Source organism: Zingiber officinale, chromosome 2B, assembly GCF_018446385.1.
Source record: "Zingiber officinale cultivar Zhangliang chromosome 2B, Zo_v1.1, whole genome shotgun sequence".
Taxonomy (NCBI): domain Eukaryota; kingdom Viridiplantae; phylum Streptophyta; class Magnoliopsida; order Zingiberales; family Zingiberaceae; genus Zingiber; species Zingiber officinale.
The window spans coordinates 107421160-107433757 of NC_055989.1; the positions used below are offsets into that span (position 1 = coordinate 107421160).

Here is a 12598-nt window from a genome sequence, read left to right on the forward strand (position 1 = left end):
TGATACTGTGGTTTCCTGATCGGTCTGGAGACCGATCAGAAAGCGATCAGTGTGCCTCTGTGAGCTTGCTGATCGGCCTGATCGGTCCCCGGGACCGATCAGGGTACGCACAGAGAGTTGGGCAACTCTATGTGAAAGCTTTCTGATCGGTCTGGGGACCGATCAGCATAGAGCCTGATCGGTCCCCACGACCGATCAGATCAGCCCCAGACCGATCAGGGTGATGCCTGATCGGTCTGGCCCTAGCCGTTGAGAGACAACGGCTAGATTCTTCTGCTGTCTTTGGCCTCTGTTCTTCTCGCAGGCAGTGCAGGTTATAAAAGGAGATCGAGGGCTTCTACACACTGCTTCTTCCTCTCTGTTCCTTCTTGCTGCTACTATTTCTCTAGAGCTTTGCTGAGCTCTCGTCTAAGCTTCGCGTGAGCTTCCTTTCGGCTGGGTTCCTGCTGTTGTAGGCGTCGCTTGAAGCTGCTGCTTCATCAAGTCGAAGAGAAGGCAAGTAAGCGAAGGTTTTACAGTTGTATTGTATTTTGCTTCTTGCTGTACTTGTACTCCTTCTTGCTGTTGTAAGTTTTTGTGACGAGGTTTCTCCACCCATCAGGAGTTTATATTAGCCGATTTTCCGGGGACTCATCCACCGACGGATTGATAGGCTTCGTCCACCTTACGGACACGCCAAGGAGTAGGAGTTTCATCTCCGAACCTCGTTACATCGACGAGTTTGAGGTTTGCTATTCTCCGTTGTCGTTTCTATTGTTTATTTCCGCTGCGCTAACCTAGATTTGTAGAAAGAAACGAACGATTTGGGGCGGCTATTCACACCCCCCCTCTCTAGCCGCGACCATCGATCCTAACAAAGATAACTTTTCTAAATGGGGATTTAGAAGAGAAAATCTACATGGAGCAACTTGAAGGGTTTTCTGTGTCAGGATAGAAAAATAAGGTTTGTAAATTGGTGAAGTTATTATATGACTTGAAATAAGTATAAACACAGTGACATGAGAAATTTGATAATGTCATGAAGGAATATGGATTCAAGATTAATGAATATGATAAATGTGTCTATTTGAAAGCTACAGAGAATGACTACATCTATATATAGATGATATACTTATCATTGGATATAATGATAAGATAATCAAATTCACTAAAGATATGTTGAACTTAAGATTTGACATAAAAGATATGAGCCTAGCTGATCTGATTATAGAAATCAAAATTTTTAGAATAACAGAAGAACTTGTTCTTAGTTAGTCCAATTACGTGGACAAAATTCTTGAGAAATTCACCAAGGGTGATACTACATTGGCATGAATGTTGATAGATATGAGTTAACATCTATCAAAAAATCAAGGAAAAAGTATCTCTCAGATAGAGTACTCTCGAGTAATTGAAAGTATGATATACTTGATGAGTTGTATACGACCAGACTTGGCCTATGCAGTAATTAAACTGAGTAGACATACGAGTAATCCCATTGTTGAGCATTAGAAAGTGATAAAAGAGTACTTGAGGTATACTCGTAAATATGTACTGCACTATACGAGATATCCCGTTATGATTGAAAGATACAACGATGCGAGTTAGATATTTGATATAAAAGACTTTAAGTCTATGAGTGGATATGTATTCACTCTTAGAGGTGCAGTAATTTCGTGGAAATCTTCTAAGCAAACTGTAATAACTAGATCCATGATGGAATCTGAGTTTGTAGCTCTTGACAAATGTAGTGAAGAGGTTAAATGACTACAGTAATTCTTAAAAGATATTCTGAGATGGATGAAACCTATGTCGACAATTTGTATACATTGCGATAGTCAATTGGTCAGACACAGAACTATTTGTATAATGGTAAGTCTAGATATATACGTCGTAGACATAATACCATTAAACAACTATTCTCAATGGGAGTTATCACTGTTGATTATGTGAAGTCAAAGGATAACCTAGCAGATCCATTAACCAGGGGGTTAAACAGAGAGTTAGTTGTAAGTTCATCGCAAGGGATGAACTTGATGTCGATAAGAAATGTTGGTGCAAAGGAAACCTAATCTATGTAGACTGGAGATTCCAAGAACTAAGTTCAAAGGGACAACTTAATTGCACCAACAAAGTTACTCACTGTGGAGGAATGACCCAATAGATCAGTGAAGGATGGAGGTTAAGCACACTGTTTTTAATGATCTAGTAAAGTAGTGTGGAATACTCTTTAGAGATTACCTATATGAGAAAGAAGTAAGATCGCTTTGAAGAAAATTGGAGGCACAAATCTTAGAGCTTCTCACAGAATCAGGCGTGTTCATGGCCAAGAACGAATACACTCATAAGAATTGAGTTGTATCAGGGAGGGTCTCAAGTGAGATTTGTCAACACTTACATAGACGATAGAGTAGTTCAAGGACATCATGTTTATTGTCAGCAGTATGCAAACAAATCTTTACAAGGGAAGATTTAAAGGGTAAAACCTACCTATCTTATATTAGACTCAATTGTTGAATGCTATCACATACCCTATTTTCCATTTATGTGGGAGATTATTGGAAATGTAAATGGAATAAAGAGGTGGAGACGGAAATACTCTATTGTGTATGAGTTTTTAGTCTCACATTATAAGTTTCTTGACTTTATTATTGGTTTAAATTATGACATATGCATTGATGTTGTAAACATATGCATGGGGAGAGACTCTCTCACGCGTGGGTGTACATAGGTGGGTGCAAATTCAGGATCTGAATTGTATTGAACCAAGGTTGACTCGTGTGTGAGCACGATCTACGCAAGTCGAATGCTGGACCAGTTGAGGCAAGATTTGCCCAAGTGAATAAACGAATGTTTTGTCACATTTTTTTTCTTAGTTGAAATGGATGAATTAATTTCAATTAATTCAATCTAATTGAAACTTCTGACAATTAATGACAATAAATGGTCATTAATTCATTCAATTGAAACCTTGACAATTAATGATAATAATGATCATTAATTCATTCAATTGAAACTGTCAATAATTAATGATATAAATAACCATTAATTAATCCAATTGAAACTATCAGCAAATAATGAAAATAAATGACCATTAATCGATCATTTAGTATGGTGAAAGGTTGAGCCCCTATATAAGGAGCTCAGATCTTGAGCAGAAGATAGAGAGTGAGAGGAAAAGCAAGAAGTGAACCTTTGTCTACCCGTATTTTCCTACAAAAACTCTCTCAGTCATGCATCCATTCGGCTGAACTACTCGTGAAGCACTTGGGTGTATTCTCAGTTCATGACGAACAAATAGTGCTTGGTTGTGTGCGTGATTTTACCGTTGTATCATGGGAAATAGACTGCCCGAGAGAATCTTGAAGCACAACAGGAGGTGGGGCAAATCTGTTTCAAGGAAACTGTGTTGAGCACATACCTTGATATCTTACTAAGAGAATTCCTTTCCTAACTCGACGATCGATTCCTGATTCTACAACGCACAACATTAACTCTGTAACTTGAACCATCGGAAGCTTGGTAGAACCAACCCTGTTGGTAGTATAAGACTATCCGCTCAGGTCATCTCAATAGATAAGTTAAAATTAATTTTATATAATTTCAATTCAATAATTTTCTTTAATATCTTTAGGAATAGATGGTCCAACAATCCTTAGAAAGTAAGGTGTCATTTGTCTTTTTATTTTTATTTAACTAGATGATCTTTTTTATGATTTACATAAGTTAATGTGTTTATTCGGTAATTTACCAAACAGCGTATCTAAATTTTTAAATTTACTAAAAGGCGTATGTTAGTTTATTATTTACCAAAGAGTGCACATTTTCAAGTGTCATTCCTATTTTACCCTCTTGACAATTTGACTTTTTCTATCATTTTTCTTTTTTCCACTATTTTTCTCTCTCTTCTCTTTTTAACCAGCATGCAGAATATATGAATAATATTACATAAGATTTAGTCAATTTTTTAATAACATTTTAATATATTTGAAGAAGCCAAAATAAACAATGGATAGCATATTTGAACTCCTTGCAATCTCAGAAATCCACTGAAACTGAAATGAGTGTAATCGGAGCTCTCTAGGTCTATTAGTGGGTTTTAACCGAAACCCACTGATGGACTCAGAGAGCTCCAATTGCACCCATTTCAGTTCCTATGAATTTTTGATGTTGCAAGGAGTTCAAATATGATATCCATTATTTATTTCGACTTTTCATAGATATTAATATATAAAATCGAAGAATCATAAAAAAAAAGCTCATGTTGGGCCTGATATGATTTCATATCAGGCTCACGTCGGGCTTGATATGATTCCATATCAGGCCCAATGTGGACCTTTTTGACGATTCTTTGATTTTGTATATTAATATCTATGAAAAGTTGAAATAAATAATGGACACCATATTTGAACTCCTTGCAACATCAGAAATCCATAGGAACTGAAATGAGTGCAATTAGAGCTCTCTAGGTCTATCAGTAGGTTTCAGTTAAAACCCACAGATGGACCTAGAGAGCTCTGATTGCACCTATTTCAGTTCCTATGGATTGTTAAGGTCGCAAGGAGTTCAAATATGATATCCATTATTTATTTTGACTTTTCATAAATATTAACATGTAAAATGAAAGAATCATAAAAAAAACCCCATGTTGGGCGTTTTTGATAAATTTTTTATTTTATATGTTAACATCTATGAAAAATTGAAATAAATAATAGACACCATATTTGAACTCCTTGCAACATCAGAAATCCATAGGAACTGAAATGGGTGCAATCGGAGCTCTCTAGGTCCATCAGTAGGTTTCAGTCAAAACCCACTAATGGACCTAGAGAGTTCCGATTGCACCCATTTCAGTTCCTATGGATTTTTAAGGTTGCATGGAGTTCAAATATGATATCCATTATTTATTTCGACTTTTCATAAATGTTAACATGTAAAATGAAAAAATCATAAAAAAACCCATCTATGAAAAATCGAAATAAATAATGAACACCATATTTGAACTCCTTACAACATCATAAATCTATAGAAACTGAAATGAGTGCAATCGGAGCTCTCTATGTCCATCAGTGGATTTTGACCGAAATCCACTAATAGACCTACAGAACTCCGATTATACTCATTTCAATTCCAGTGGATTTCTGAGATTATAAGGAGTTCAAATATGTTATCCATTGTTTATTTTGGCTTCTTCAAATGTATTAAAATATTATTAAAATTTTGATTAAATATTATGTAATATTATTAATATGTTTTGCAACTAAAAAAGAGAAGAGAGAACATAAAGAAAAAATAATGGAGAAAAGAAAAATAATAGAAAAATCAAATTGTCAAGAGCGTAAAATAGAAATTGTACTTGAAAAGGTGCATTCTTTAATAAATAGTAAAGTGATGTATGTCTTTTAGTAAATTTAAAAATTTAGATACATAATTTGATAAATTATCAATATTTATTTATAATATATTATTTTTATTAAAAAAATATGATACCGTTACATTAATGCCCCTCGTAACTGTCCCATGTCATTATGATACCATCATATTTTGATTAAGAAAGTAATTACATAAATTGATCCTATCTTATTTGCTTTCTTTTACATCATCTTTATAGATATACTTAAACACACAATTTCTTTTTAAATCATATTTTTGAAGAAAGTAATGCCCAAGGTCCTATCAAACTTTCAACTAATAATTCCATGCTGTTGGTTCTCCTATATTTTATTAGAATACAATTTAAAGTATTAAACAAAAATCTAAAAGAACTGAATCTTTTTTTTTTATAGATTTCTAGAGATCTTCTATTTAGTAAATCTTTGATAATTAATAATTATTAGTAATAACAGTAAGTGGAATTAAATTTTAATATAAGAATATTTAGCTAGAAATTTCCTTTAATTTTAGATTTTATTTGATTTTGTCTACTTTTGCAGGGGATCCGCAAGCTGACACACGGTCTCATTCCTTCTGTGGTCGATAATGGCGTCCACCTCCGCTCGCACTGCCATGGTGCCATGGAACCTGACCCATTCTGATAGCAGACAAGCCAGTGAATGATACCCACCACCGCACTCTTCCCTCAATCAATTCCACTCCTCCAAGTAAGCTCAAGTGCTCAACCCCCATCGGTTTCTCGGCATTAAATCGACGTCGCCATTGATGCTCCTCAAGCTGATGGTCTTCCTCTGTTCTTGACCAGTTCTTGGCGGTGCTCATGACGACGGACGTCGAATCCAATGCTTTCGAGGTAAAGTTGCGTTTTTTAGCGGTTGTTTGGGTGCTGGGATTTGCCTGTTGATTGATCGGCTGCTCAGCGGTGCAGGAGAGGAGGCGGCGGCGGAGCGGCTCGTGGCGGGTGGTGCTGTCGCTGGCGTACCAGAGCCTGGGCGTGGTCTACGGCGACCTCGGCACGTCGCCGCTGTACGTGTACAAGAGCACGTTTGCGGAGGACATCCACCACTCGGAGAGCAACGAGGAGATCTACGGCGTGCTCTCCTTCGTCTTCTGGACGCTCACCCTCGTACCGCTGCTCAAGTACGTCTTCATCGTGCTCCGCGCCGACGACGACGGCGAGGGCGGCACCTTCGCGCTCTACTCGCTCCTCTGCCGGCACGCCCGCGTCGGGTTCCTCCCCAACGGCCAGCGCGCGGACGAGGAGATTTCCGCCTACAAGAAGACGGACGACGCCGGCGCCGGAGGGGAGGCGTCGCCCTCGGGGCTGAAGGCGGCGCTGGAGAGGCACCAGGTGCTGCAGAAGTTGCTGCTACTACTTGCCCTAATTGGCACGTGCATGGTCATCGGCGACGGAGTCCTCACGCCGGCGATTTCCGGTAAGACGCCCCTGGCTCATTGTGCTCTGCAATTCGATTCACGCCGTTGATAATTACTCCCCGGAAAAATTGCAGTTTTCTCGGCGGTTTCAGGGCTCGAGCTTTCCATGTCCAGGGAACACCACAAATGTAAGCAAGTTCATAAATCTGTGATTTCTTACACAATTGTTCATTATTTCATATCAATTTGAAGATCATTGTTTGCTTCTGAGACGATTGATCAAGAAATCAAATGATTTCCAATTCTCTGTAGTTTGGTTTAGAATGACTATGAAACACACTTCGCTGATCTCTGCAGATGTTGAAGTTCCTATAGCATGTCTAATACTGATCTGTTTGTTCGCCCTGCAACATTATGGAACGCATCGAGTCGGGTTCTTGTTTGCCCCGATAGTTATCGTTTGGCTTCTATGCATCAGTTCGATCGGTGTTTATAACATTTTCCACTGGAATCCACATGTTTATCAAGCATTGTCTCCATACTACATGTACAAGTTCTTGAAAAAAACTCAAAGAGCAGGCTGGATGTCCTTGGGTGGGATTCTATTATGCATAACAGGTACCGAAAAGGCAATAATTCACGATATGTTTGTGTTTCTTCGATCATCCATAGTCCAATTTTGTACGTGCAGGTTCAGAAGCCATGTATGCAGATTTGGGGCATTTCTCACAGTTATCTATCAAGGTAAGCATATGAAACAAGATTGCGAGATTAGCTCAATTAGTCTATTTAAGCTTGCTCAAGATTTGTATTGAATAACACACTAACTGATGTCATTTATTATGATGATTCCAGTAAATTGTGAAGCCTCGTAACTATATATCTTTCTAATCAATGGTTACACGAATGCAGATTGCTTTTACGTTCGTGGTTTATCCATCGTTGATCCTAGCATATATGGGACAAGCAGCTTATTTGTCCAGACACCACACCATTGCCAATGACTATAGAATTGGATTCTATGTCTCGGTACCAGGTAGTTGTTAACTGCATGTTTCTAAGCTATCTTAACCGCGATAATGCATACTGAAGTCATCGAGTTTTCTTGCTAGAGCAAATAAGGTGGCCTGTTCTAGTTATAGCTATACTCGCGGCGGTCGTAGGAAGCCAAGCCATTATTACTGGTACCTTCTCGATAATCAAGCAGTGCTCAGCTTTGGGTTGTTTTCCTCGAGTGAAGATCGTTCATACATCTGCCAAATTTCATGGACAAATATACATCCCCGAGATTAACTGGATACTAATGATACTGTGTTTGGCAGTGACAATTGGTTTCAGGGACACAAAGCATATGGGTAATGCTGCAGGTAAGAACACTTTTGTCTTTCTCTCGGTAAAATTACGAAGATTTATCGCAAACCTAGCTTGAAAATAGTTTCATGGCAATAGATTTCGTACCAGTATTTGAGTGTTCTTGTGTATTTGGGATTATGTTAGTAGCAAAATGCTTGACCTGAACGGTGGCTGCATTGATCGTAGTCTCCAATGAGCTGGTAGTTTCGTCGATGTTGGATAGTGGAATTCATCTCTTTTCACAAGCACATGTGATATTCTTTCCTGTTTCTCAATTTATTTGGGTTTCTGTTCGGATTTTTGGTAGATAATTTAGTCCTTAGCACTCGAACTAGTTTATGTTAAGAACCTTGTGGTAAATTGTTGTTTCATAAGTTTGGTTTAAGAGCTTATAAGACTAACATATCTTGGAAGTAATACTGAAGCGTTAGTATTAAGATCTTGCTTGTTGTTTTCCCCATGGGACAGGGTTGGCTGTGATTACGGTCATGCTGGTTACGACTTGCTTGATGTCGTTAGTGATAGTTTTGTGCTGGCACAAGAACATATTTGTGGCACTATGCTTCATCCTCTTCTTTGGAACGATTGAGGCTCTTTACTTCTCGGCTTCAGTCATCAAGTTCTTGGAAGGAGCATGGGTTCCTATCGCGCTTTCCTTCATCTTCATGCTAATCATGTACGTTTGGCACTATGGCATGCTCAAGAAGTATGAATTCGACGTCCAAAATAAGGTCTCGATCGATTGGCTCCTCAGCCTCAGTCCTAGTCTTGGCATCGTGCGCGTCAATGGCATCGGTCTCATACATACAGAGCTCGTGTCAGGAATTCCAGCCATATTCTCCCACTTCATTACCAATCTACCTGCATTCCATCAGGTCAGCTATCGTCTTCTTTGCTCGATTAGCAAATTATATGCCAAAGCCTAAAATCGATCACTTACTTCGCCAGGTGCTTGTGTTCCTTTGCATCAAGTCTATCCCTGTGCCGCATGTCCAACCAGAGGAGCGGTTCCTTGTCGGAAGGATTGGTCCCAGGGAGCACAGGATTTATCGGTGCATCGTTCGATATGGGTACCGTGATGTGCACAAGGATGATTTGGAGTTCGAAAAGGACTTGGTGTTCAGTGTCGCGGAGTTTATCAGGTCAGGGACACCGGGACAAAATGACCATGCCAACGAACCTGACAAAGTCGGTGAGAAAATGACTGTCGTTGGAGCTGGAATTCGGCTGCGAGAATTGAATGTTGATCCAGACGAAGCAGCTGGCCCCTCCGATTCAACAGAGATACAGTCGGCCGTGAAAGGGTGCAGGAAGAAGGTGAGGTTCGTGCTGCCGGCTAGCGAGCAGATGAATGCGAGAGTGAGGGAGGAGTTGCAAGAGCTAATGGAGGCACGAGAAGCCGGAATGGCGTTCATTCTCGGGCATTGCTATGTGAGGGCGAAGAGCGGATCGGGATTCATCAAGAGGCTTGCGATCAACGTCGGTTATGACTTCTTGAGGAGGAACAGCCGGAGTTCGGCGTATGCAGTGAACATACAACATGCTTCTACTTTAGAGGTGGGAATGGTCTACTATGTTTGAACTGAGAGTGAGTCTGTTATACACTTCCATGTACATTAAGGTTATAGATCAAGTTGCCTTCTCTCCAAATTGATTCCTAGGCTCTTCTTTACAAGTAAACAAACAAGAAAGATTGTTTTTCCTTCTGAATAAACATGCTAAAAGATTCAACTGAAACGTGAGGAAGTTTCAGTATCATTGATTACACGTACCTAACTTTTATAATTAAAAAAAAACACATTCTCATTTTATTTTTTTCCATGAAATAATTACTTGGATTTACATAATTTGTTCCGATCCATTTAAAAAATCATTACGCTTCTGATGCTATCGAATTTAAATTTGAAGACATGAAAATTTTAAGGAGACTTGCAGAAGCATATGATTTTAGTTCGAAAATTTAAAAGTGTGATATTTTTTAAAATTTAAAAGTTTGATTTTTTTTAATTAAAGGATCATAAGAATTTATTATGGTATTTATTAATGAGTATAATTATTCTAAATCTTATAATGAGTTTATGATAAATTTTATCAAAGTATTATAAATTTAAAAATTTATCACACTCAATTTATACTATCAATTTCAAGTATGAAGACATGAATATATTAACGAGGCTTTTAAGAGTGAGTTTTGATTTAAAGTAATTCAGAATTCTTTAGATCTATACTCCCCTTAGGATAAAACTAGATGATGGACCTACCATTTAGAAATTCAAAAGTCTCATTTTTTTAATCAGAGAGTCCTTGAAATCAATTGATGATGCTAATTAGTACTATCATTGACCTTATAATGAGTTTATGATAATTTTTTTTAAAGAGAAATTAAAATTCTCAATTTATACTATTGAATTTAGATATGAGGGCATGAATACATTAATGAAGTTTACAGGAGTATATTGATTTTAGTTAGACTGGTTGATGGATCTACACCATTTAAGAATTTATAAGTTTGATATTTTTTTTGAATCAAGGGAGTCTAAGGAACCCATTTGATGCAGGGGTATTTCCCAAGGGTCATGTGGATAAGAGGGTTAATAATTGAGTTAGGATGATAGGTGTGGTCAACAAGGGTCGACTCTCGACTTCCAGCTCTCGGTTACTATCGACTCCTGGCTACTCTCTGACTCCCGACTCCTGGCTCCCGGTCACTCTCGACTTTTGACGACTCATGTTTCCTACTTCCTCAAACTAAGCTGAGACGATCTCAACTTTTAGGAATTAAAGCAATGAACCGTTGTTCTTTTAATGTAATCATTATCGTGAGAAAGGCAAAAAACATAGCTATTTACCTCGATATAAATGAGTTGTAATGGTCATTGATTTCAGGGAACATGGCCATGATAGCGAGAAACGAGGAGGCATGGGAAGAATATGGAGGAGAGTTCTAATCCTATAAAAGGTAGTCGACTCTCATGAACAAAAGTATGTACATATAACATTCCAAATCCTAACTTTTAGAACTATCTTTTTCACTGAAGGCTGACTTGTGCATCAGAGTGGTCTCGCCAGGGACCTCCCTAGCCGTCATTCTAACCCGTTCTCTTTGAATATTCTTCCTCGTAGGATGGAAGCCTCGCCACAACCGCCCATAATAGTAGCACAATACCAGCAAGTCAGACGTCTCCGTTCTCAGGCAGGATTAAATTAACGTTGTTTGTGGGAAATCTAAGTTAAGGACTAGATTGAGACACAGTAAGATGGATGCCGTCGGAAGATCCAATGTGGGAACTAATGAAAAGTCAAATGTTATTACCATGACAACGGAAGAATTTAACAAACTTGTGGTGGTTACTGAACAAACGATGTTACAAGGACAACCTCGATCATCGACATTCCCAAGGCTTATCTCCCGAAATGAGCAACTGTCTCAACCCGTTGAAGCAGCACCAACACTGCAGCAAAGATCGAACCGGCCAAGAGAAACCCCCAAGGATGCGTTCTAGGTCCTGATCGGTATTTTTGCCATGATAGAAGAATCTTTGAGGGGTCTTTAGGGGAAATCCCCCATCAGAGGCTCCTAAAAGAAAAGGAGTGCATGTTGAGTAACGTACTCGACTCTAAAGGCCCCCTTCTCGTCGGGAGTCCTTAGGGATGAATTGCTAAGACATTTTTGAGCTCTGTAAATTGGAGAATATAATGGTGCAACAGATCTCGAGGATCACCTTTGCAAATTCAAAAATGTCGTCTTATTACATCAATACACAAATGAGGTCTAATGACGAGTTTTTCTAATGACGCTATTAGGCTCGACATAGAGGTGGTTCAATTGCCTTCCAACATCCTCTATACAATCTTTCGAGGACTTTAAGACAGTATTCATGAGGTACTTTGCTACCAGCCGAAGGTATTAGAAGACTGTTCATGATATATTCATCCTCAAACAAAAACCCAAAGAGTCCTTAAAAGACTATATGCAAAGGTTCAACCGAGTGTCCATTGATGCACCCTTGGTCACTTCAGAAGTACAGATTAGTACATTTTCTCAGGGTTTAATCGCTGAAGATTTCTTTAAATCCCTAGTAAAAAATCCCCTGACTGACTTTGATGGGTTACAAGCTTGGACTATCAAATATGTCCAGGTAGAAGAAGCTCAATTTGTCAAAAGGAAGGAGGTACTGGCCCAAACCTCGACGACCATTATGGCAGATTGAAAGACATCTCTTCCTCCCTTGCAGAATTGATATTTCATTAATCTCAAGGGAGAAAAAACTATACAAATTATAGAAAATAACATGACTAGAGAGGCAAGTCGGGAGCCCATGGTGAAACCTTATTATGATTTTCATCGGTCGATTACTTATTCCACTAGAGAATGCCAACAGTATGCTCGGGAAGTACGACTGGTGGCCAATCAAAGAAGGGTAAGACATAATCAATCGACCAAGAGATCTACTGGACCTTACCATTGTCAACAGAATGAGGGATAGAAGTTGGA

The 12598-nt window shown here is 38.7% G+C and overlaps 1 protein-coding gene across 1 annotated transcript; it reads left to right on the plus strand.

Annotated features, from left to right (window-relative positions):
• The first annotated feature begins 5922 nt into the window (after window positions 1–5922).
• LOC122046712 (potassium transporter 6-like) lies at window positions 5923–9753 on the plus strand. The gene is made up of 10 exons (XM_042607533.1): window positions 5923–6080; window positions 6179–6226; window positions 6302–6809; window positions 6885–6938; window positions 7108–7368; window positions 7442–7494; window positions 7663–7786; window positions 7863–8117; window positions 8572–8978; window positions 9052–9753. The coding sequence occupies exons 1-10, from the start codon at window positions 6033–6035 to the stop codon at window positions 9682–9684; spliced, it is 2391 nt and encodes a 796-aa protein (XP_042463467.1). The 5' UTR covers window positions 5923–6032; the 3' UTR covers window positions 9685–9753.
• The last annotated feature ends 2845 nt before the right edge of the window (window positions 9754–12598 follow it).

Coding starts and splice junctions, on each gene's coding strand:
- LOC122046712 (XM_042607533.1), top strand. CDS start 6,033: ATGATACCCACCACCGCACTCTTCCCTCAATCAATTCCACTCCTCCAA. Junction 6,939..7,107: donor GTCCAGGGAACACCACAAAT/GTAAGCAAGTTC, acceptor TGATCTCTGCAG/ATGTTGAAGTTCCTATAGCA. Junction 8,979..9,051: donor ATCTACCTGCATTCCATCAG/GTCAGCTATCGT, acceptor TTACTTCGCCAG/GTGCTTGTGTTCCTTTGCAT.